The following is a 21,884-nucleotide window of genomic DNA, read 5'->3' as shown; positions in this document are numbered from 1 at the left end:
CTTAGAGATGAACCATTGTTGACTCTTTTGGTCAGCTTCACAACTAAATTTCATTAAGACTTTCGTTGTTCAATTATTTGTGTGTAATATGTCTGGAGGAATACCAAGGAACACGTTGGTTCCCTAACATTTGTCAAGTGACGGACTTGACAAAGGTGTGGCTTTCTTTCCTATTTACGCGCATCTTTATAAAGGTGGCAACTGTTGTGTGTATCGTAAGCAATATTGAACATTTTGAGTGAGTGAAAATAATAATGTGTTAATCTAGTATAATTGGACCCTATTTGGACATTTTCTCTCACTTTTGTTGCTCGCTGCTTAGACATTAATGAGTGTTGGGTTATTTTGAGGGCAAATTCACGCATGTTATTATGTACAAGATGGACATTGGCTACTTTACATTGTAGGAAAGTGTCAAGTCTTCATTGTTGTCCCATTAGTGTCAACATGCTTTTAACATAAATGTCACATGGCTGTGTTTACTAATCTATGCCAAATCTCACGCCGGATACTTTAAGTCCTGGCTAATATGGGCCTATACACGTCGTGAGCAGTTTAATGTGGAAGCGTAGCAAAAAACAACAACAACAACAACAACAACAAAAAAGCCAAGCCGAGCATTGTACGCAACATTTACAATCTTCGTTTTGGTCGTCGCGCCACATCCACGCATGCGCAGTTGGAGCTGCGTCTGCTCAGCAGGTCAGCCAGCGGTCTGCTGTTTTGGTGGAGTATCACGAAGACGCGACGACTCCCATCTCGGAATCTGCCACTGCCAACGGATTTATCGCCACAGCGAACTCTGACATCGTCCTTGTTATTCATAATGGCCGCTTGTTGAGGATGGATCGTATTTGTCACGTCGTCCCGAACAAGCCTTTGTCGGGTCATTGACGTTGGAGGTTAGTTGGGCTCGCCATTTCCCTCGCTAGCTTAGCGGGCTGCGATGACAAACTAATCGGCTGAAGCTACAAACTGAGAGTTGCAAGTGTCACTCGAATGAAACATGACTTGTTGTTTCACGTCAGACTGAAGCTCACGTGAGTGGGGAAAAAAGCAAAATATTGCGAATGTTGCTTGCTGATTTGAGCGTGGAGTCCGAGTTGCTTCGGCGTATCAAAGACTTACTTAATAAAGACCAGTTAAGTCTGAATCTATACGTGTATTTTAATCTGACGCCGATACAGTTACTGTAACCTACGAGCACATCTTAAAAAAGATTTAAAGCCACAGAATCCGGATCTTGACAAGCTTGTTTCGATCGTTACGCTTCTCCCGTGTTATGATGCCGTGTGATCATGGAACTCACTCGACAATCCGCCGTGTGTGAAATATTTGTGCTTTACTCTTATTTAACGTGTTCGAACCGTGAGTTGTAATTGGATATACGCGTGCTCTCTCCTCATGTTCCTGCCTCCAGTGATCTATTCATGCAATGGCAGCCTTCAGCCACCAGGTGCTCTTTGCCATTACAAGATCCAGGTAAGAGCTTTCATTTAAACTTTAAATGAAAGTTATAAAGCTTTAATTACAGTGTAATTAAAGCTTTATAACTACAGAAGTAGGCCTACTCCTCCCAGAACTATGGTTTATGCTTCTGACCTGTCAAGTGACATTTATGATCAACTGTGTGAGAAAGCCAAATGTTTCAGTGCATACTCAGTCGCTCTTGATGAGACCGCAGACATCACCGACACTGCCCAGCTCGCAATCTATGTCCGTGGTGTGGATGACAAGTGTGAAGTGATGGAGGAGTTGCTCACAGTACTTCCAATGCATGGCCAGACCACTGCTCAGGAGATATTTCACCAGCTGTGTGATGCCATTGAGAATGCCGGTTTGCCATGGAAGAAGTTTGTTGGAATAACTACAGATGGAGCACCATCAATGACAGGGAGGAAAAATGGACTGGTGGCACTTGTTCAAAAAAAACTGGAGGAGGAGGGTGTGGAGGAGGCCATTGCTCTGCACTGCATTATCCATCAGCAGACCCTTTGCAGCAAATGCCTCAAGTTTGACAATGTGATGTCTGTGGTTGTGAAATGCATCAACCAAATCAGATCCAGGGGCTTAAAGCACAGAAGGTTCCGTGCTTTTTTAGAGGAAATGGAGTCAGAATATGGGGATGTGCTCTACTTCACCGAGGTACGTTGGCTCAGCAGGGGAAACGTATTGAGGAGATTTTTTGAGCTGAGGGAAGAAGTGAAAGCCTTCATGGAGAAGGATGGGGTGGCTGTTCCTGATCTAAGTGACCCCAAATGGCTCATGGACTTGGCTTTTCTTGTTGATATCACACATGAGCTTAATGTGCTGAACAAGAAGTTGCAAGGCCAGGGGCAACTTGTCAGTGCTGCATATGACAACATTAGAGCATTCTCCACAAAGCTTATGTTATGGAAAGCCCAGCTCTCTCAGAAAAAAACCTGTGCCATTTCCCAACATGCAAGGCACTCGTGGATGTAGGCACACCATTCAGTGGTCAGAAATATGTTGACGCCCTTATGAAGCTGCAGGAGGAATTTGATCACAGATTTGCAGAATTCAAGACGCACAGAGCCACATTTCAAATTTTTGCGGACCCCTTTTCCTTTGATGTGCAAGATGCCCCACCTGTGCTTCAAATGGAGCTCATTGACCTGCAGTGCAACTCTGAACTCAAAGCCAAGTTCAGGGAGGTGAGTGGAAAAGCAGACAAGCTTGGGCAATTTTTGAGAGAATTGACCCCCAGCTTCCCTGAGCTTTCCCGAATGTTCAAGCGGACCATGTGCCTTTTTGGGAGTACATACTTGTGCGAAAAGCTCTTTTCCACCTTGAACTTCAATAAGTCCAAGTACAGGTCCAGACTTACTGATGATCATCTTCAAGCCATACTAAGGGTCTCAACTGCTTCCTCCCTCAAGACAAATGTGGCTCAGCTATGCGAGAGGAAGCGCTGCCAGGTCTCTAGCAGCAAGATGTAGGCATGAGAAGCCATGTTCAGAAGATCAGTTCATGTTCAATGTTCCACTCATGTTCAGGACAATTCATGTTCAGAAGAAGATTAAAGAACTGTTAATACAGACATTTGACTCATTATTATTATTATTATTATTATTATTTATTACTGATTAATTTTCTTATTAATTCCTTATTTATTTTTAAATCTTATTTTGTGTTAAAAAATAAAAATAAAGACATTTGAGAAGATTAGATTTTTTTTAATTTTTTTTCTTGCGGAAAACCTGATGCGGCCCAGCCTCACCCAGAGTCTGCCTCTAGTGGCCCCCAGGTAAATTTAGTTTGAGACCCCTGATTTAAAGGTTTCTCTACACTGTTGTGTTCCAAAGCTCAAACAGTAACCCATCTCATTTTTTTTTCTTGATATTATGATTTATATTATTATGAAGATGAAGCCCGTTCTTTCCCAGCAGCACTTAGCAACAGTCGTTACATCTCGGCTAGATTACCGTAATGCACTTTACTATGGAGTCAGCCGGGCAGCTCACATAACCCCAATCTCGGCCTCTTCACTGGCTCTTAATTTTTATGAATTGCTGCATGTTATCGCTGGCACAAACGACTTAGCTGAAAAGTTCAATACTCTGCAGGTGAAATTTTCCAATGTTTCAATCTTGTTTGTCTGGTTGCACTTCAAATTATACAACTTTGAAGGTTGCGTTGTCTGTCTCGTATCTGATGAGTTTTCTTTTTGTCCTCAGGGGGTCGTATCTGTTATCCCAGCAGCACAGTTGCTCCTCTCTGTCTTCCAGAGCCTACCTCCACATAGAAACTCCACGCAACATCTCCTCATCGGCAAACCCACTTAGGCACTTCCGCTACGGCCACTCACGCTGTTACAGAGGCCGCAACCTGGTCTGCAGGCAAAACTCTGCCCAACTTGCCCGAACTCTGCACAGTTCAGTCGTTTGGCTCCAAGACGTTAAAAACGAGGAGGCCAAAATCTCACCCCCGCCTCAGAATTTGCCATCGGATGGAACGAAGGACACTGCGGCTGTTGTAGCCCAACCGCAAACGCCACCGCCACCCCCCCAAACAGCCGCTGCTGCCGCCACTGTGCTCACGACGCAGGAGAGGGCCATCGTGAAGAAGGCTCTGTATCTCAGGATTGTCGACGAGCTGAAGCATTATTATAATGGCTTCCGGTTGCTTGGCATTGACACTACGGTTGCAGGCAGGATGGTGTGGCATCTGCTGCACGGACAGATCCTCACACGAAGAGAAAGGAGAAGGGTGAGAGAGTTTGATTAATTCAATGTGCGTATTTACAACGTGTCGAACACCTGCCTCGCGTAAGGCTGCAACGAACGAAATAAACAACAGTAAAGTTGAATACAGTCCAGTCCATAACACTGGTTGAATTTTATATTTCAAAAACAGTTTCTTATTGGACATTATTTCCTCTCAGGTTTTAAAAAGTGTAGTTTTGCTAAACTAACTAACTAACAAGAAATAGTTTGACCCATGTTTTTCAATTGTTATTGCTTTGGGTTTATTGCAGTTATTCACATTTCCACATGAATAAGTATCGAACAATTCTGAGGTTATTAATGGCGCACTAGTGTCTTAAGAATACGTGGTCATGCAGCACAACAGGCAGGCTCAGGTACCGAAGTGCTTACTGGTTTTCATTGCATTGTTATATATTCTTTGTGACGAGGCTTGCCGAGAGATATTTGCTGAAATTATGACTTTACGACCGCATTCACATAGGTTAGTGATTTACTCCAGTGCACAATTTCAGGTTACACGACAACCATAACAATATGACGCTAAACTAAGGCTCCCCTGAGCACGTTCTGCATATACAATGTACCACATGACGTCCATGAACTCCCGTTGAAAAAATGAGACCAAGATAAATATTTTCCAACATTTTTCTACAATTAATTATCTGATTCTGACAGTATGATAAACATGAGTGGTTTTACGCCATCACAATATTGCAATTACAGCTCTAAAATGAGTTTTATTTTTGTTGTTGTTTTGGGGTAAGTAACCATTTTCATTCAAAAAAACAAAAGAAATCCAATTTTCCTCAATGTGGTAATGCCACTCCAAAAAGTCATGTACGTACGTGAACAACAGTAGATGTACTTAATTTCTTGAGAAATGAGTAACTACTTTTCCGCTATTCCCCGTTTTATGAAGTAACGTCATAGTCGATACAAGCTGATGTCAGCCACTCCAGGTAGCCTATGTGCCTTATTGTTCCCCTTAAAAGATTTTAGTTTATTATAATTAAAATTGTTCAGGTTATAAGTCTAGTAAAGATGTCAAATTTATTTATTTTTTATAAATCTGGGTCTCATTCATACCACCAAACATCTGGCATTGTGTCTGGTGTATATTCTTTTTATTTCCACCCAGTTGTGCACTAAAATGCTGATTGGAGGTCAGACATTGGGTAAACTGTCTGCCTGATGCATGACGTTAAGCAGCTTGTGTACATTATGCGGACATGTGAGCGCAATGTGTGTGGGGCCATGCCGAAACTATTTTTGGTTCCGTTGCACTTCACAGTACTTGTAAGTTGTGGGTGCTGAAAGAAAAAGTTCCAAGGTGATTTCTATTTTCCGTTCACAGCTGATGAGAACGTGCGCCGACCTTTTCCGTCTGGTCCCCTTCATGGTGTTCATCATCGTTCCCTTCATGGAGTTCCTCCTTCCCGTTTTCTTGAAGCTCTTCCCAGAAATGTTGCCCTCCACCTTCGAGACGGAGTCCAAAAAGGCACGTGGACATGCACACATGCACATAACCTCAGTGACCGGTTCGCCCTGCTTATGTAACTTCAGATAGAGATGCCGGTGCAACTATGTCTTATCAAAGCAATTTTCTTTAGCATGGTCATGAATTTTCAGATGATTGAGTAATCGGTGTCTGATCGACCGTATTTACTAATCTAGTGGTTGGAGGCGCCGGACATTTATTGGTACATCTCATTGGATTAGATTAAAATGTCTTCATTCATTTTGGTAGTTCAAATTGTCAATTTGTTTTACAGATTCGGCAGAAAATTTCAGAAAGCAAATTAGTAGCCAATTTTCATCATCAAACTAATTTGGGCTGTTTTTTTTTTTAAGTCATTATTTTTTTTTTCAGGTGGTGAATTTGGGTATTTCTGTAGCTGTAAACTAATTATCAACACTTTACTCTGTGTTGTGAATGTGAAAAGCACGTTTTTCTCTTTTTAAATTGAATCACTCAAAATAATGTTTTCCAGAGTATTGTTCTTGCAACGACATTTCTAATCAGCTTGGTCGTATCGCAAATATGGACCCACAGTAATTCCTTGACTTTTTTTTATTTTTTTCTCAGACGCTCTTCTTGTCTGTGGGCATCTGATTGTACTTTATTTATGAATTCTTTTTGGTATCAAAGTTGAGCTTCCCGATAATTTAAACGGCATTAGTTTGAACAGCATTATCACCAACGTTGATGTCGAATATTTCGAACCACACTTTTATTTTTAGATGTCACTATTAATATTCCGCTTTACAGATAACATTCTATGTACAGGTAATGTGTGTTTTGGTCATGAATCAGGATTGTGCAAAATTGTTTACCCCTGAGTGACCCTGTTATCCTAAAGGGGAGGGCGAGCAGCGGTTTTATTTAAGTGGATGATGTTTGCTGCGCTGAATTGGTCTCGAGGCCACAATGCAAAATTCAGCTCATGAAATCTCCAACTTCTCCTTTTTGTTCAGGAGGAGAAGCAGAAGAAGGGTCTAGCTGCGAAGCTTGAACTTGCCAAGTTTCTCCAAGAGACCATTGCTGAGATGGCTCGAAGGAACAAGGCCACGGCTCAGAGCGAGGATGAGACTCAGCGCTTCTCCACCTATGTTCAGCAGGTGCTCTTGGGTTTCTCATTAGCATGTTCACTTGTCTTGTTGCATATCAGTTTGAAGTAGTGTTGTTCCGATACCTCGACCAGTATCAGGAAAGGCCCTGATACGGCATTAAAACGCCGGTATCGGATCGGCGAGTGCCAACAAATACGGTGCCGATGCCGGCTTTCGATATTGGGATCATGCTGTATCAAGCAGCCTTATCCATTTTTAGCGTCATTGGTCGTAGGTCTACTCATGTCTAGATTGATGCAAAAAGTCCCTCTGAGGACACCTGTTCACATTGGAGGCAGTTGCTTTGACTTGCTGCCAAGAGCCAGTAATCGTGTGAAGCCGTTTAGTGTTTTTTGCATCGATTGTTGCAGTACTTACTTGAAGAAAACAAAGTCATCAGCCGTCAGGTCTGATTCTTGTGGCCCATCTCATTTCACATGAACGTCCGTGTATCCACGTCAGGTTCGGGGCACCGGTGAGCAGCCCACCACCAAGGACATAGTCCGCTTTTCAAAGCTGTTTGAGGACGAGCTGACGCTAGAGCACCTCGAGCGCCCCCAGCTGGTGGCCCTGTGCAAACTGCTGGAACTGCAGCCCATCGGCACCAACAACCTGTTGCGATTCCAGCTCATGTTGCGACTCAGGACCATCAAGTCAGACGACGAGGTGAGTGGATGAATGTAATAGCTAATCCCCAACGGTACCACTCTGTGATGGATGGCTTTCTGCTCCAGGCGGACTTTCACTCTGTGAACGAGAAAACCTGTGCAACAAATACTTAACATCTGTGCAGTCGATTGCTTTGACTTCAAAAGTCCTTTGCCTAAATGTCCAACAGTGTATTGTAATATAGAAAAGAGAAAATAACGCTGGGATGTTGAGCAGCTCTTGCTCCCGTCTGAAGGTTGACTTTTTTGTCCAGATGATTGCGGCAGAGGGTGTCGCGGCGATGAGTGTATCAGAGTTGCAGGCAGCTTGTCGCAGCCGTGGAATGAGGTCTCTCGGTCTCACCACGGATCAGCTCCGCCTGCAACTGCAACAGGTGAGCAAGCAGAAACTGATGAAAATAAACGTCGCCTTCATGGACACCACCAGAATCTTTCTACTCGAACCTATTGGAGACGCTTCTACGTTTCTCCTATGCTTCTCTCAGGAAGTGTCGCTAAAGGCAAAGCAAAGCCAGATTTTGTGTTGATGCCTTATGAGGTTGCCAACTAACCAGACTGTTAATATTTGTCTCCCTAAATTTAGTGGCTGGACCTCCACCTGAATGAAAATGTTCCTCCGTCATTGCTGCTGCTCTCCAGAGCCATGTACCTGACTGACATCAAACCCAAGACCCCAGTCATCCCACCTGTGCCCAAACTTGAGGTTCGAGCTACTTGCACTGTGAAGCCGCCTGCACACCCAACGTACTCGGCTATTCCGTTGCATCACCAAGTGTGCTTTGTTCTCTCGACCAGTTTTCAGGAGTTGCCAATCGTCTACAACTAGTTTGGGTGAACTTCCAAATTTCAAATGTGGAATGAATTCGGATTGGGATTCTACGATGCAAGTCATACCAATACATGTGCTGTAGACTTAGTGTTGTTCCGATACCGGTATCGGTAACTGTACCGATACGGCAGCGAGCCGCACGCTGAGGGAAAATACGAGAAGGAGTCTTATCCATTGTTAGCGTTATTGGTCATGTGTCTAGTTTGGTGAAAAAGGTCCTTATTATGACACCTGTCCACATTGGAGGCAGTTGTCAGCGAGCTGCAAGTTCTGAAACATAAAAAACATTTGGACAAGGAGAATGTCAAATTAAGTTCACTTGTTAAGATAGGAAGCACGTTAAAGTTGATCTTGAAATTTCCCCTGAAAGCAGAATACACCTAAAATATGAGTGTGAGTGTTAATCTGAAAATACTGGCCTATAGTGTTCAATTTGTTGTGTCCAAAAATGGAGCGTGTTTCGGCCACCCAACGTTGCAACGGAGCTCGCGGATATCTCCAGCTGAATCCTCTAGAAATCTTGGGACAAAATTGTCCAAGGCCCCTTATTTGTCATGAAAATGTTTCTCCGCCACAGCAGCCATCCTTGTCAATCGAGCTTTCCAACAAGAACGCCAGGTGGTCTCATTTTTGTTGCGAGGGTCAGTCGGCGACTAATTTGTGTCGCTCCATGGTGGCTTTACTTGCTGTCTTGAACGCACACGTGACAGGCAGCGTACAGCAGGATGGCATTCCGGTCAAGTCTTGATTTGTTGCAATCTAAATGTAAGCGCCTGATGGTTTTCTGCGTGCTATTTCCACAGAAAACGCCTCCAGGAGAGAATAACGGCGCAAACGGGACCTTGGTCAGCTCAGACCTGCTGTGTGATCCTGCGCTGAACATCAAAGACCGGCCGGTTCGTACCTTCCTCCAAGACACACATCATCCGATAAGACTAACAGGATGGGGGGCAACTCGGCACTTTATTATGCCTATGATTGAATCGATGCCATAAAGTTAAACGTATTAATAAGCACTTTATAGATGCATACTCTTAATAAAAAGTGGTAACACTTTGTCTCGTTGATGCCATCGTCTTTGTGTTTCAGCCAGAGGAGGTCAGGAACAAGGCTGCTATCAAGTCAGACAAACCTTTAACTGCTGCTGAAGTCCTCCAGGTGAGTCGAAAGATGCGATGCTGCTTGCTGATGAGGAATTTTGATAAAAGGTTGTTGGCGAACAATTTGAGAACACTATTGAGTGCAGTGAGCCAATTCTTTTTCAAGTTTTATTTATATGGCACATTTCCTACACAAGGCAACTCAATGTGCTTCAGGCAGACGCAAACACGCTTACTATTCAACATTTTTGAAATCTCTTGTCCTGCAATACAATATGGTGAGGTTGGTTTATATCGAGACTTTTGTGATGGAAGACGACGTGGTAAAGCCGGGCTTAGCAGCCTGTTTCTCATCCAATTTGTCCCTCCTGGCTTTGGTCATTAACACACTACACGCTAGCCTCTCACTTCATACCACACTTTTTATTTTTGAGAAGGCCTTGCTCTTCATTCATTCAAAATAAAACAAGCGTAGCATCCTGAGGTTGGTGGGAGACGCAGCGTTCAGTCTACAAGTCAAACAAAAGCTCGAGCGTGTTCAATCGGAACTTTGATCAGTACGAGATCTCAAAATAGCGGCTATTTATAGAGCTGTGGCTGGCACCCATACACGTTCTAGTCTGTTACTTTGTTTAACTTCACAGTTGCTAAATCTCTCCTAACCTTATCAAAAAACCATTAAAGCTGCTCTGTGGATAATTAAGTGAGTTAAGCACATAATCCATTTGATCTATCTGCTCATCTTCCCTATTTATTTGGGGAAAGTGGTTGTGGTGCTTTACTAAGCAATGAGAACTTAAATGTCAATTCTTAAAAATGTTCCCGTTCCATTTATATCAACCGGCCAGCCACAATATTGAACAACATATCCGATTAAGATTATGCCTTTACAAAGGTCATATTTGGTTTTGAATCACACTCCATCTTGTATTTGAATCTACGGTATCTCCTTGTATTTTATTTCCTCCCGTTATTTTATCTACTTTATAATAAGCCTCTTGTGGACAGCACGTGTGCGAAGACACTCAAGGCAATAGATCTTGTTTGACCAGTGGATGTTCTTATCAAATACGCAAAATCTAGCTAGCTAGCTATCAAATAACCATTCCCTGAAGAGTTTTAACCAGGGGTGTACATTGGTGGTGCGTCGGTGCGCATGAGCACTGCAAGTGCAGCCCTGAGCTCTCAACTTGACTGAATTGTCCCGAGAATCTTCCAAAGTCGAGTCAGTCGTATCTCAAGGCAGCATTTTATAGACGAGAGCGGCAGAGGTTTTTGTGTTTAACCGGCAATTTTGTCACATTCCCTTTGGCTCTTATTAGGTTTCCTATTAGATACTGGCCTACCATCAAAATCCATCACTTTTAAAAGCAGGCATAAAGAACAACATAGCGCTTCATATCGCTGATACCGTTGCTGAGCTTTTTATTGTTTCTCTGGCAGGCTAAAGCAGCAACCGAGGTGTCCCAGAAGAGCAAGATGAGTGCCAACGGTGTTTAAAGTGGAGTGCGAGCGACTGGACTCAAAAGTGGGAATGAATTTAGGAAGTCCACAAGTCATTAACAAAGGACACCGTGTTCAATTAACGAGCTATTAATTTGCTCACATCTCTCTTGCTAACGAATTGACGCAGAGGGCGGCTGAAGATGTGAACTGTAGATGACGCAATGGTGCTTTGTAGTAGGGGTGTCCCCATCTGATATTTGGATCGCATTGCGGTCTGATATCGGACAAAAAAACAGCATCGGATTTTATGAGCGAGCGTGCATAGCCCACGTGAGAAGAACAACCACTCCTGTAAAGAAGCTAGCGAAGGCGGTCTGGGAGGCGTCATGTATATAATAAAAAATATTGAAGTTTACGAATAAAAAAAAAAGGGAGGGGTCGGATGAATGAGTGTGAGCTCCAACGGCCGTGCCTTTTCCTTTTTAACTGTAGTTACACCTTCGCTACTGGATATTAAAATCACTCAGACTTAATCAATGTTGCATTACAGTACAAATTGACGAGCACTTTTGACATCCCAGAGGAGATCGCACGATTGATTTGTTCTTTGAAGCATTCATATTAAATTTACAGAAAAAAAACAATGCCATGCGCCGTCCCGCTCTCGTGTTCCTGAGAGATTTTTGAAAATAGGAAAATTGACATCAATTGTTAAGGAAGCAAATGTCTGCAAGTTGGCATATTTAGCACCTTCAGAGCTGGTACTGCCAAGCCAAAAAGTTTACAACCAGTTCAAAAACCGTCTCGAGCCCTGCTTTGATTTCTTTTATTCAAGCACAGAACATTCTGATTGAGGTTGAATTTGAGATCACCAAAACGTTTGGAATAAATGGCTCATATATTCTCATACCTAAAGATGCTGACGATTGTTGTTCGGTTTAATAGTATAACTTGATCAAGTCTCTTCTAACAATTCATACGAAAAAAATAAATCATCAAAATGACATCTATCATTCCTGCTATTATCGTATCGGACGATATCGGCGTCGGACATTACTCTAGGCCGCAAATCTCGCTATCTGTTCTGAAGTGAAACATTTCTTGCGACACCCCTACTCTGTTTTCCGACTTCTGCACTCCATATCGCTCTCGTCTGCGTTGCTCTCCATGAACAGCTTGAAACGTCACTTAAATTGCAGTTTCTCGATTGAGTTTCTCCTGGAAACACGATCCAAACCTCGCATGGGGCAGCCTGGCGACTGCCTCAACGGTGACTCGCGTTCGCTCCACTTGATTCCTCCACCAGTAAATTTGTAAATGTGTATATTGTCGTTGGTGACGTGCATTATGGCAGAAGCGTTGTTCAGTTTACTATGCAACCTCATGAAATGATCCATGCTCCCATCATTAACTCTTCACCCCTTCTACACCCCCTCCCTAGACTGTTGAGAGAGAGAGAAAAAGAGAGAGAGTTCACTCCTTTCAGGAGACAAGACTGAGGCGAACTGTAATCTGCCTTATTTTATTTGAATATACTGCAGTGTAAAGTATTGTTTGAAGAGAAAGAAATTCTACTTATAGATCTTAATGCTTCTAATATACAGGCATTATTTATTTTTTTGTCCTCTAATAAATATAAGACCCTCAATGTAATGTTACGCAAAGTTGAGCTCATAGTGTGCTGTATTTTATCATTGAGTCATCCTGCCCCCTTCCTTTGTTGACCAAGACGATGCCAGCAGTAGATGCCAGACAATAAATGCGTAACCATTCAGAGCACTCATATGCACCTTTCTTTAAAGCGGGGCTGGAGAATTGAGAGCATTTGCTTGACCCCGACATGCAATTGATTAACTAGAACCTCAGAGGAACTCTTAGAAAAAGCCTCAAAATCAGTTAACTCGCAAATTCCCATGACTATATAATGATAACCATTTCTTTAATTGCTTAGTCATATTTATGTCATGTATTTACTGTATAAAGCACAAATGGTTCCTTATTGAAAAAAATGTTCCCCATCCCTGCTTTCGAGGAGTATGTCCGTTACTTTTCCCATTGTTCAAGCTGTCCTTTACCGGGGGAAATGTGTTTATGTTATGCAATATGTTTTATTTTCTGTCATGTTGATTGGTTGTGGACTTAAAAAAAAAAAGTTTGATGTAATGCTCCAAGGTGATCTGCTGTTAGTTTTCCTGATTTAAATTTGTAAGATGTACTGCTTGATGAATACAATACAATTCAACTTTATTTATCTCGCGCATTTCACAATAACTGGAGCTGTAACAAAGCGCTTTCCATATGGTGTCATACAACTTGGCGGGTAATTTGAGCAAAAATGAGACACCAGAAGAACAGTAGAACAGTGACGGTCTTATGTTGAGTCAAAAGTTAATGAATAAAAATGTCTTCAAACAAGTTTTAAACGTGGACAGAGATTGCCTAACAATTCGTGGGAAGGAACGGCGACAAAAAACAAGCGATTTCCCCCTCAGCGGCTACGCTTAGTCCTCGGCACCTCCAGCGGGCTTTGGTCCGCGGACCTGAGGCAGCGAGCAGGTACCGAAGGGTGGAGAAGTTTGGAGCAGTACATTGGGGCGAAGCCATTTATAGCTTTGAAGACGAACAGAATTGACGATGGAAAATTCAGATTCAAATTAAACAAATATAAAATGTATGTGATTCAATAATTCAGTTTTCAAGTCAAATATTCAAATTAAGCAATTCACATTCAAATCGATAATATTCAGTTAAGTAGTGGCACAAATATCAGCTCATACATACCCACACGCGTGTAGACATACATACTTCTATACACAAGTTAACGTTAGGAAATATGTTTATCTCAACTCTATTTTGCAGATAGTCTTGAATTGCTCCGCGACTTACCTGCGACTATTTTTTCTAATTTTCAAGACAACAAAGCGCCTCGTATACACCTCCGCTCATCGAGGTCGTCGCAAGCCGCGCATAACCTTCTCTTCTGCTTCAAGGCAGACGATTTGTATTTTGATTGCGAATAGCCAATCAAAATGACCACTGTTTTATATTCCGCAAATGACACAAAATTATTTAAATTTCATCAAAGTAGAATAATGGCTCAATTCTTCACAATTTGTTTTTGCATTTTATTTGATGAAACCATGACTGTGATTGCTTGCAAACAATAACTTCTCAGCCATTTGAAAGTTGAATGTGGAAATGCAAATGAAAGTCTTGTTAGAGAAATCAAATAATCAATCCGTTTATTGTTGCTGCTGGATGTTCACAGGAAAATAAAGCACAGATTGTGAAGGTTGCATCGCTGCACTTCCTCTCAAAATATTGGATTAAGTCATGTCAAGGTTCTTAATTTGTAACACGTTTTTAGACGGAGTAACTGTAACCTTACAAAATAATTTTTTAGAGTAGCTTGTTATAATACTTGGTTGTGGCCAAAATGTAATCTATTACTGTAACGTGTTACAACCCCAAACACAGGTCATAACATGACCAGGAAAATGATTATCATCTTGGCCTGGCAAAGTCATCAATGCAAAGTGAACAGGATAAGCACAATAAAGGATACACCAGCAGACATTCAAATAGATTTCATTTCAACATCATTTGGGTAGATAAAACATTTTCTATGTCCTGCCAAGTTGGTGAAAATTGGTTGTGGTTTGTTTGGTGATGAGGCGACAAGGTCCATTTGGGGCAAAAAAAGGGAGCCCGTGTGCCAAGCGACCTGCGGAGTCGGAACAGCGGGTTCTTTCAAATTAAAACTCATCAACAGTCACGGGACGTTTCCAAGTCGGTCACCAATGGCAATGAGGAGGCTTGGTTCCCTCAAGTATGTTAAGAAACAAAAGTCTACCAAAAAAAAAAAAATTGGCACATTTTGCCAGCTCCTCACGGGTCTCTGGCCAGCGATTGGTCAAGGGCGGCCCGTCAATCACATGCTGCTGTCCTGTAAGAGTGGCTCGATGTCCTCAGTGTCGCTGGTGGGCGTCGCCAGGGGGCCGGTTTCCCAGCCTCCGGGCTTCCTGTCTGAGCACATCTTGACGCTGGCAGGGGCCGCAGGCCGTTCGTTGATAAAAGCGGCCACAATCAGCGCCAAGACCACGGCGCAGGCGCCAAACAGGAAGGGGGGGCCAGGCACGCTTGACTTCTGCAGATGCACCAAAATGTTTGCATTTCTCCTCCATTAGCTCACGCAACTTGGCCAGAAGAGAGTAGAGAATCACGCTTTCATCAAATTTAGGCCACGCCCCCAGAATCACGCTTCGGTCAAAAATAACCACGCCCCCCTATCATATCCCCGCCCCCCAGAATCACGCCTCTGTCAGATATGAAGGCTGATTTCCCCACCCCTCTTTATAATAGGAGGGTGCTTGGGGCAGGAGGGGTGGGGAAATCAGCCTTCATATCTGACAGAGGCGTGATTCTGGGGGTGTGGCCTAAATTTGACGAAAGCGTGATTCTTTTCTCTCTCTGCCAGAATTGTGCCTCTACGTGTTGCCATGGCAATTTAATCTGCCCAGAGACTTCAGAATCAACAATACCGGCCAATTTCTTGAGCCAATCACGTTTCAAATTTGCACTCAATGATGTCAGCATTTTTCCCTCCTCTGATTGGTTGGGTGTATGACAGCGTTTGAGCGCATCTTTGTGACTGGATGTGTGTACACATCTCGTCTCTGTGTGTGGCTACTTTAACTTGTTGCGAGTACCAAAATGTGTTATGTGTCATTTAAGCGTGCGCGGATGTCTTGTCTGAGTTTGCACTTGTGTGTGCGCATCTTATAATTGATTGCGTGTACCTTAATGTGTTGCGTATCGTGTCCTTCTGGCGTCTGGACGTCACTGAGCTCCACATTGAAGAGGAAGAAGATGAATCCATACAGTGCGGGGCCCAAACCATTACACAGGCCCCGGATGCCTGTGATCATGCCCTGGACCACGCCTGTGCGCAAACACACGCAAAGAGTTCCAAACATGCACCAAGACAACTCCCAACACTACATGCCTTAGAGACCTTGCTGGTCCGGGGTGGCGTTGTGCGAAACCAACGCCGAGACGGCCGGGAATGTGATGGAGGACAAAGCGGCCACTGTGCCTGCCGCCCACATCATCCTGCAAGGTGAAAGAGTGCCACCGTTAGCACAGTTGCCACATCACAACATCTTGTTTGTCGCGACTGCCACGTAAACTATTTCCTGCTTCTAGCTGATGAACGCGCCCGGATGACTCACCAGGGCTCGGAGCCGAAGGCGTACCAGGTGAGCTGCAAGAGCTGGAAGGTCAGACCCAGCAGGACCGTCTTCTTGTTGCCCAACGTACGCATCAGCACACTCAGGAGAAGCGTCTGAACACACACAGCCATACTCAATTACAAAAGCACACGCAGTGCCTTGGAAAAGCATTTCTTCACCTTGAACTTTTTCACATTTTGTGACTTGACAATCAGAAACTTGAGTATTTAGTCGGAATTTTAAAGTGATAAATAAAACTCTGCCGTTAGCATCTCCCCTGCAGTGGCGATGCGTCTCCCCCCCACACACACACACCTGCGCAATAATGGACAGGATGCCCACCATGGCGATGAAAGCGGCAATGGCAGCGGGGGAAAAGTCAATGACCTGAAACACATCAAGGTGCACATGTGTTAGGGGTGTAGGTGTTGTTGTGTTCAAGAACGGCACGTGTGTGCAACTTGTGCTTTTCAACCTGTCTGAGGTAGAGGAAGAAGCTGGAGTACTGTCCGGCCTCCGGCAGGTACGACAGGAAGACAGCGACGCAGATAAGCATGACGGTGGAGTCTTTGCCCACGCGGCGAAGCGACTGGACAAACAACGCCAGCTGACCATCAAAGTCTCGGGAGGCGCCCAAACGCGTGCCCGCCTCCCCTCACCCCGACTCACGGCAAAGGGGTCCGCCTGCTCCCAGGAGAGCGGGAAGCCCCACGTGGTCAGCCGCATCTTGTCGGGCAGCGACTCGGGCACCACGAAGAAGACGAAGGCGATGTCGGCCACCGAGATCACTGTGGCCACCAGGACCACCAGGCTGTCGCCGTAGCGCGCCGACAGGTACGCCCCGATGGCGGGGCTCGTCACCAGGCTGGCGGCGAACGTCGCCGACACCTGAGAACGCACACACGCACGCGCGTGTGTGTGGGGGGGTGCGCGCGCATGTGTGTGTGTCAAGGCACGGTGGCGCAGGAAGCGTTACCAGGCCGTATGCCGTGCTCCTCCGCTGTTCGTCCGTGATGTCGGCCACGTAGGCAAAGACGACGGAGAACGTCACGGCGAAGATTCCTGACATGGCGATCAGGGCAAAGTACCACCTGGGGACACATGAGGACAGAAAGAAGGAGACAAAAGCAGATTTGAGTGGTATATTAGCCAGCTAATGTTCAAATGAACCTCTGCCGTTAGCATCTCTCCTGCGGCAACGTCATACCTTTTTTTTTTTTTGTAATGGGGTCAACAATTTTTATGATTAAGGCCGGAACCGTACCAAGATGGCCAGGGGACCGACTGGCAAATAAGAATCAAGTGCCCAGCTTTGGTGTCAGTGAATGTAAAATAAACTCAACTCGCATAATCAATCAAGCAGTTCCACACAGCGAGTCACCGTCCCGCGTGACGAACTCAATTTTCAAATCTCGGGACACAAGAGACCTGCTGTCTTTGCCATTCATTCTTTCAAAAACTTGCCTTTGGGGAAGGGCATGCTCGCCTTTGCTAATTGAAATGCCGGTAAAAAAAAAAAAAAGAAAAACAATTAAAGATTGATTTCATACAAGGGAAAGCGGACGTGATTGACCAAGATGGCGTGTTGAAATTTAGATTTTTTTTTTACTTTTAGTGAGACAAGTTCACCAGGCTGGATTAAAAAGACGCTGCCCACGTCTGGACTACGATCACATGACATCTATGAGCATCAGGAAAGTGACAGAACCCTTCTTTGAGTGCAGCAATTTCCAAGCACACGTCTGTTTTTTGTTCTCCTGGCGCTCGTTGAGGCTCACATGATTCTCACGTGACGGTCAAGTGAACCTTCAGTGCGCTCAGCTTGCCGGCCTGGCGTACTCACCAGGGGCTGATCCTCATGAAGGGGATGGGCGCACATGTGAAGAACACCGTCATCAGGAGGAAAAATTTCCTGCCCCAGATGTCAGACAGGGCGCCGATTACGGGAGCGGACAGGAACGACAGGAAGCCCTAAGATAAAACACACACACACATACTTGCGTAAACATGTGAACAAGTGCACAAACAAGTGAAGATACGCGCAAAAACACAGACACACACACAGCTACTTTACTCGGCCGCAACGGATATTGACAAATTATCTTAACCCATCTAACAGGTCCAATTGTGTATACACACACACACACACACACACACACACACACACACACACACACACACAAACACCCCAGTTGATGCGAGCACTCACCTTGACGCCTTGCACGAGTCCGTTCATGAGGAACGTGTGCTGCGGGAAGGTTTCGTGAAGAACCTGAAGGGACAGTGACAACGTCAAGTTAGCTTGGCAGCCTAGCCACAGCGAACTCACGCTGTCGCAAGTGGGCGGGTCTCTCACAGTCAGCATGGGCGTGGTTAGCAGACCCCAGGCAAAGAACTCCAGGAAGATGACAATGACAGCGTGCGTCACCCTGGCTCGGCCTTCCGCGTGCTGCCACCACCCCAAAAAATAAGGAAAGAATGAAATTTTGATACATCATAACTTCCTATTTATGTCCATCATCTCGCCCTTTTCAATTCCATTACAATTGTGCCGTAGTGAGAGATTTCATCACATGATTCAGAAATTTTTCCTCTTCTTTGACTTAAGAGTAAAACCTCAAGAAGCGGGCCATGGGCAGTGACGTCAACAAACATGCTTCTAAAGCAAATATAATTACATGTATTTAAATCAACCAGACAACTTGGCCAGCTGCTAGCTTCATGCCAACACACAACAAAACGCCATAAACGGGCTAGCGAAAAGCGTCGATAGTTGCGGTGTTGGGACCCTTTCAAGCAGGGGTGTCAAGTTCCAGTCGTGGAGGGCTGCTTTCCTGCATGCTTTCAATAGGGTGGGTTGCAGTCAGGAAAGATGGAAAACATGGGGGACACCGGCCCTCCAGGACTGGAGTTTGACACCCCTGCTTGAGAAGAACTGGCCAGCCAAGATGGTCCATTTTCCACTAACAAGCTCAGTTAATACTATTGTTTATAGTTCTCTTTTTTATCCCTTCATTTTGGAGAAATGAGAAAATAAGGGACGACTTGAAAAACACAGACTTTTAATGAGGAATATGGCCACCCCCCCCTCCGCTCTCACGATGGTACTACAAGAGCCACTAAAGGGACCGAATACAAACACTCCATTGGAGATCGTTGTACTTTCATTGCTAATAACGTCCAAAAACAGTGATCAATTGGCACCATAATTCATGTGGACATCCCTACCTATGACCACGTCGACATATCAAAAGGATTAACCTCCCAGTGGCCAATTTAGATGAGAATGATTAAAAAAGGAAAATGATCAAAAAATATAGTATAAACTGAGCTTGTTAGTGAAAAATGGGCCATCGTGGCTCTTGTCCTCCTTTAACTGCAATAAATTGCCATTTTTTCCTCCCCTAGAAAGCGTTGACGCTGGACTGGGTAAAAAAATAAATAGCGTCCCCTTGTGGTCTGAATGAGTAGCTACAGAGCCACACAACAAGTCTCCAGATAGCATTTGTGACTAGTTCTGTAGCAAAAGTCACATGTAAAAACGCAGCCAATCAAGAGGCCTTGTGTTTCCAGATCGCGCGCTTACGGATTCCGTTACTCATTTAACCAGGTGTTTGCGCATACAAATCAATGTACACTTTTACAGATTTTTGTAGATTCTCGGAGGACATTTGTGATTCAATTACGCATTTGTCGATTATCGGGATTATTTGTTACTGTGGTTACAGATATTTCGTTTTACACATTTGTGGATTGAAATACGCATTTGTAAATAGTTTTATTACAATAATGCCCCCCTTATTCTTCCCTGCAATCTGTTTGATTAGCCGCCATTGTTGCAGGCGCCCGGCAATGCTAACGTTAGCCGTTAGCCGCCAATGCTGTGCTAAAAGATTTACCGAGCTCGGGACCAGCATGATGTCGATGTGGATGTGGTCGGCCTCGTCGGTAGCGGCCTTGCCCGCGATCATCTCAGGTGTTGGGGCATCGCCGTCTCGCGGTGTCCGCGTCTCTTCCAGCGTGTCACTCGTCCGAAGTTTGGCGTGGCAGACCGACGCAAAAGAACGTCGCCTTTAGACACTCGGGCGTCCCCGCACGAAGTGCGGTGCAAGTTGCCCGCCGAGACTTAGCTCGAGCTAATCACGGGTTGAGGCTTAAGTGGCGGCCACGCCAGGAAGAGTCACGACAAACTTTCCTGATGTGACGTAACAATACAAGTGGACGTTGAATTCTCTCTTCCGCCAGCCAGCCAGATGTTAGTTAGCGCGTGTGTTGTCAGGAACAACAACACGATCAAACTGTTCCTAGATCAGCCCCGCGTTGCAGCCGAAGCGTTTGTGTCGCTAATCTACCCAAAGGAAGATTCTGACTCCGGGTCTGCTCGTTGGGTAATCGAAAAGTCGTTTCGCGTGTGACTCACGTGACTTGACTGCGCTGCCAGGGGACCTCTGCCCACGCAATTGCGGTTTTCCCCTAACAAAAGCGGTAATGTGTTTAAGAGTTGACTCTTTTTGTTAAAGTTGAAAACAACTTGGGAAAAAGTGTCCTTGTCGTTTTCGCCTTGGGATATTATTTTAAGTTGGTTGTTTTATTTTATTTTGTTCTGTTTGTCATTGAAGATAGGTGTTTTCTTCATTCATTGGAGTGTTGCATTTTATGCCAAGAACTACTTTTATGTATGTGCAAATGTTTAAACAATAAATACAAAATTGCTCGAATTGTCAGTTAATTGAGTTGTCTAAAACGGCGACCGATCGCCACCAAAATGCAAATCTTGTCCACTTCAACCTGTGAATGTATAAAAGCGTTGTGCACTATAGTTTGGATTTATTGACATCAAACGTGACTCATCTCATCACCTCCACAAAACCAAAAACACCTTGCCAATCGATTTTCAACTTAGGCTGAAACGGATAAGAGCAAGAATGCGCACACAAAGCCCGACTGGTTCCATTTCGGGCATTTGGTTCCGCTAATCCTTTCTAACATGTGAGGCGGCATCCACTCATGGATGTTCACACCTCCCGGGGGTAAAAACTGCACGTTCTTAATTAGGTTTTAGTCGCTAAATAGGAGACTTCAGCACAACTCAAGTGATCTTACCAGCGACCTATTGCCGAGGTTATGCCTGGCTGTTGCCACTCATGCACGTTCGCATCCGCCGACGCTTGCAGCCGATTCATGAAGCGGTCAGCGTGGAGAGTCGGCATCCATTTCGTATCAATCAACCCTGGAGATGGTCTTCTTGAACGCTGCACACCACGAGAGGGTCAATGTTCAACGAACAAAAAGTTCCAGCGAGGAGGGCGAATTCTTTTTTTTTTTTCCGTCAATAACTTTTAGTATTCATTTGCGTTTAAAAAAAGTTTTACTTGTTCGCAACAGTATGATAGGTACTAGAAAGTAAAAATCCAACAAAATTAGTTTAAAATATTTTGATAATACCGAATATAATTTGACAATCCACAAACTTTAATAGAAAAATGCCAGTGCACAGTTCTGCTTATGAAGTCAAGCTGGCATGCCTTGTTTGCAAAGTTGCCAACTTCAACTGGATTTGTGGCTTGGATTCGTATTGCTAAGTATTAAAGTCGGTTGTACAGTGTACATTTTTTGGTATACTTTTTTTTCCATACATGAAACAAAGACAAAAGCACTTTTTAACCAGCATTGCGTTTCAGACTGAGTTAAATGTCAAACGCAGGTGAGCCACTTGAACCCAAGCAACACGCACTCGTCTCAGAGAAACGCAGGTCATCTGGTGGCTCATT

At 44.3% G+C, this 21,884-nt stretch overlaps 2 protein-coding genes across 2 annotated transcripts; one reads left to right on the top strand and one right to left on the bottom strand.

Annotated features, from left to right (window-relative positions):
- Positions 1 to 664: 664 nt before the first annotated feature.
- On the top strand, positions 665 to 14,178 carry letm2 (leucine zipper-EF-hand containing transmembrane protein 2). The gene is made up of 11 exons (XM_088285654.1): positions 665 to 902; positions 1,421 to 1,482; positions 3,699 to 4,230; positions 5,584 to 5,727; positions 6,705 to 6,848; positions 7,302 to 7,505; positions 7,762 to 7,881; positions 8,091 to 8,210; positions 9,140 to 9,232; positions 9,426 to 9,494; positions 10,880 to 14,178. The coding sequence occupies exons 2-11, from the start codon at positions 1,436 to 1,438 to the stop codon at positions 10,934 to 10,936; spliced, it is 1,530 nt and encodes a 509-aa protein (XP_088141780.1). The 5' UTR covers positions 665 to 902; positions 1,421 to 1,435; the 3' UTR covers positions 10,937 to 14,178.
- LOC148343610 (solute carrier family 71 member 2-like) lies at positions 14,108 to 20,531 on the bottom strand. The gene is made up of 12 exons (XM_088285789.1): positions 20,013 to 20,531; positions 18,470 to 18,562; positions 18,323 to 18,385; positions 17,957 to 18,084; positions 17,090 to 17,204; positions 16,783 to 17,001; positions 16,589 to 16,702; positions 16,429 to 16,500; positions 16,114 to 16,226; positions 15,897 to 15,994; positions 15,682 to 15,824; positions 14,108 to 15,029 (listed from the first exon to the last, which is right to left on the bottom strand). The coding sequence occupies exons 1-12, from the start codon at positions 20,082 to 20,084 to the stop codon at positions 14,814 to 14,816; spliced, it is 1,446 nt and encodes a 481-aa protein (XP_088141915.1). The 5' UTR covers positions 20,085 to 20,531; the 3' UTR covers positions 14,108 to 14,813.
- Positions 20,532 to 21,884: the final 1,353 nt, after the last annotated feature.

This window comes from Idiotropiscis lumnitzeri, chromosome 1 (assembly GCF_059441095.1).
Source record: "Idiotropiscis lumnitzeri isolate Australia: NSW breed Sydney's pygmy pipehorse chromosome 1, RoL_Ilum_1.0, whole genome shotgun sequence".
In the NCBI taxonomy this organism is placed as follows: domain Eukaryota; kingdom Metazoa; phylum Chordata; class Actinopteri; order Syngnathiformes; family Syngnathidae; genus Idiotropiscis; species Idiotropiscis lumnitzeri.
This window is presented reverse-complemented; position numbering and strand designations above follow the sequence as displayed.

Bases quoted from the DNA above. Each gene is read 5' to 3' on its own strand.
- letm2 (XM_088285654.1), top strand. From the start codon at position 1,436: ATGGCAGCCTTCAGCCACCAGGTGCTCTTTGCCATTACAAGATCCAG. The intron at 4,231-5,583 runs GTGAGAGAGTTT...TTCCGTTCACAG, and splicing joins CACGAAGAGAAAGGAGAAGG to CTGATGAGAACGTGCGCCGA. The intron at 8,211-9,139 runs GTTCGAGCTACT...CTATTTCCACAG, and splicing joins CACCTGTGCCCAAACTTGAG to AAAACGCCTCCAGGAGAGAA.
- LOC148343610 (XM_088285789.1), bottom strand. From the start codon at position 20,084: ATGATCGCGGGCAAGGCCGCTACCGACGAGGCCGACCACATCCACATC. The intron at 18,085-18,322 runs GTGAGTGCTCGC...GTTTTATCTTAG, and splicing joins GACTCGTGCAAGGCGTCAAG to GGCTTCCTGTCGTTCCTGTC. The intron at 15,030-15,681 runs GTACACGCAATC...GTGCATCTGCAG, and splicing joins ACGATACGCAACACATTAAG to AAGTCAAGCGTGCCTGGCCC.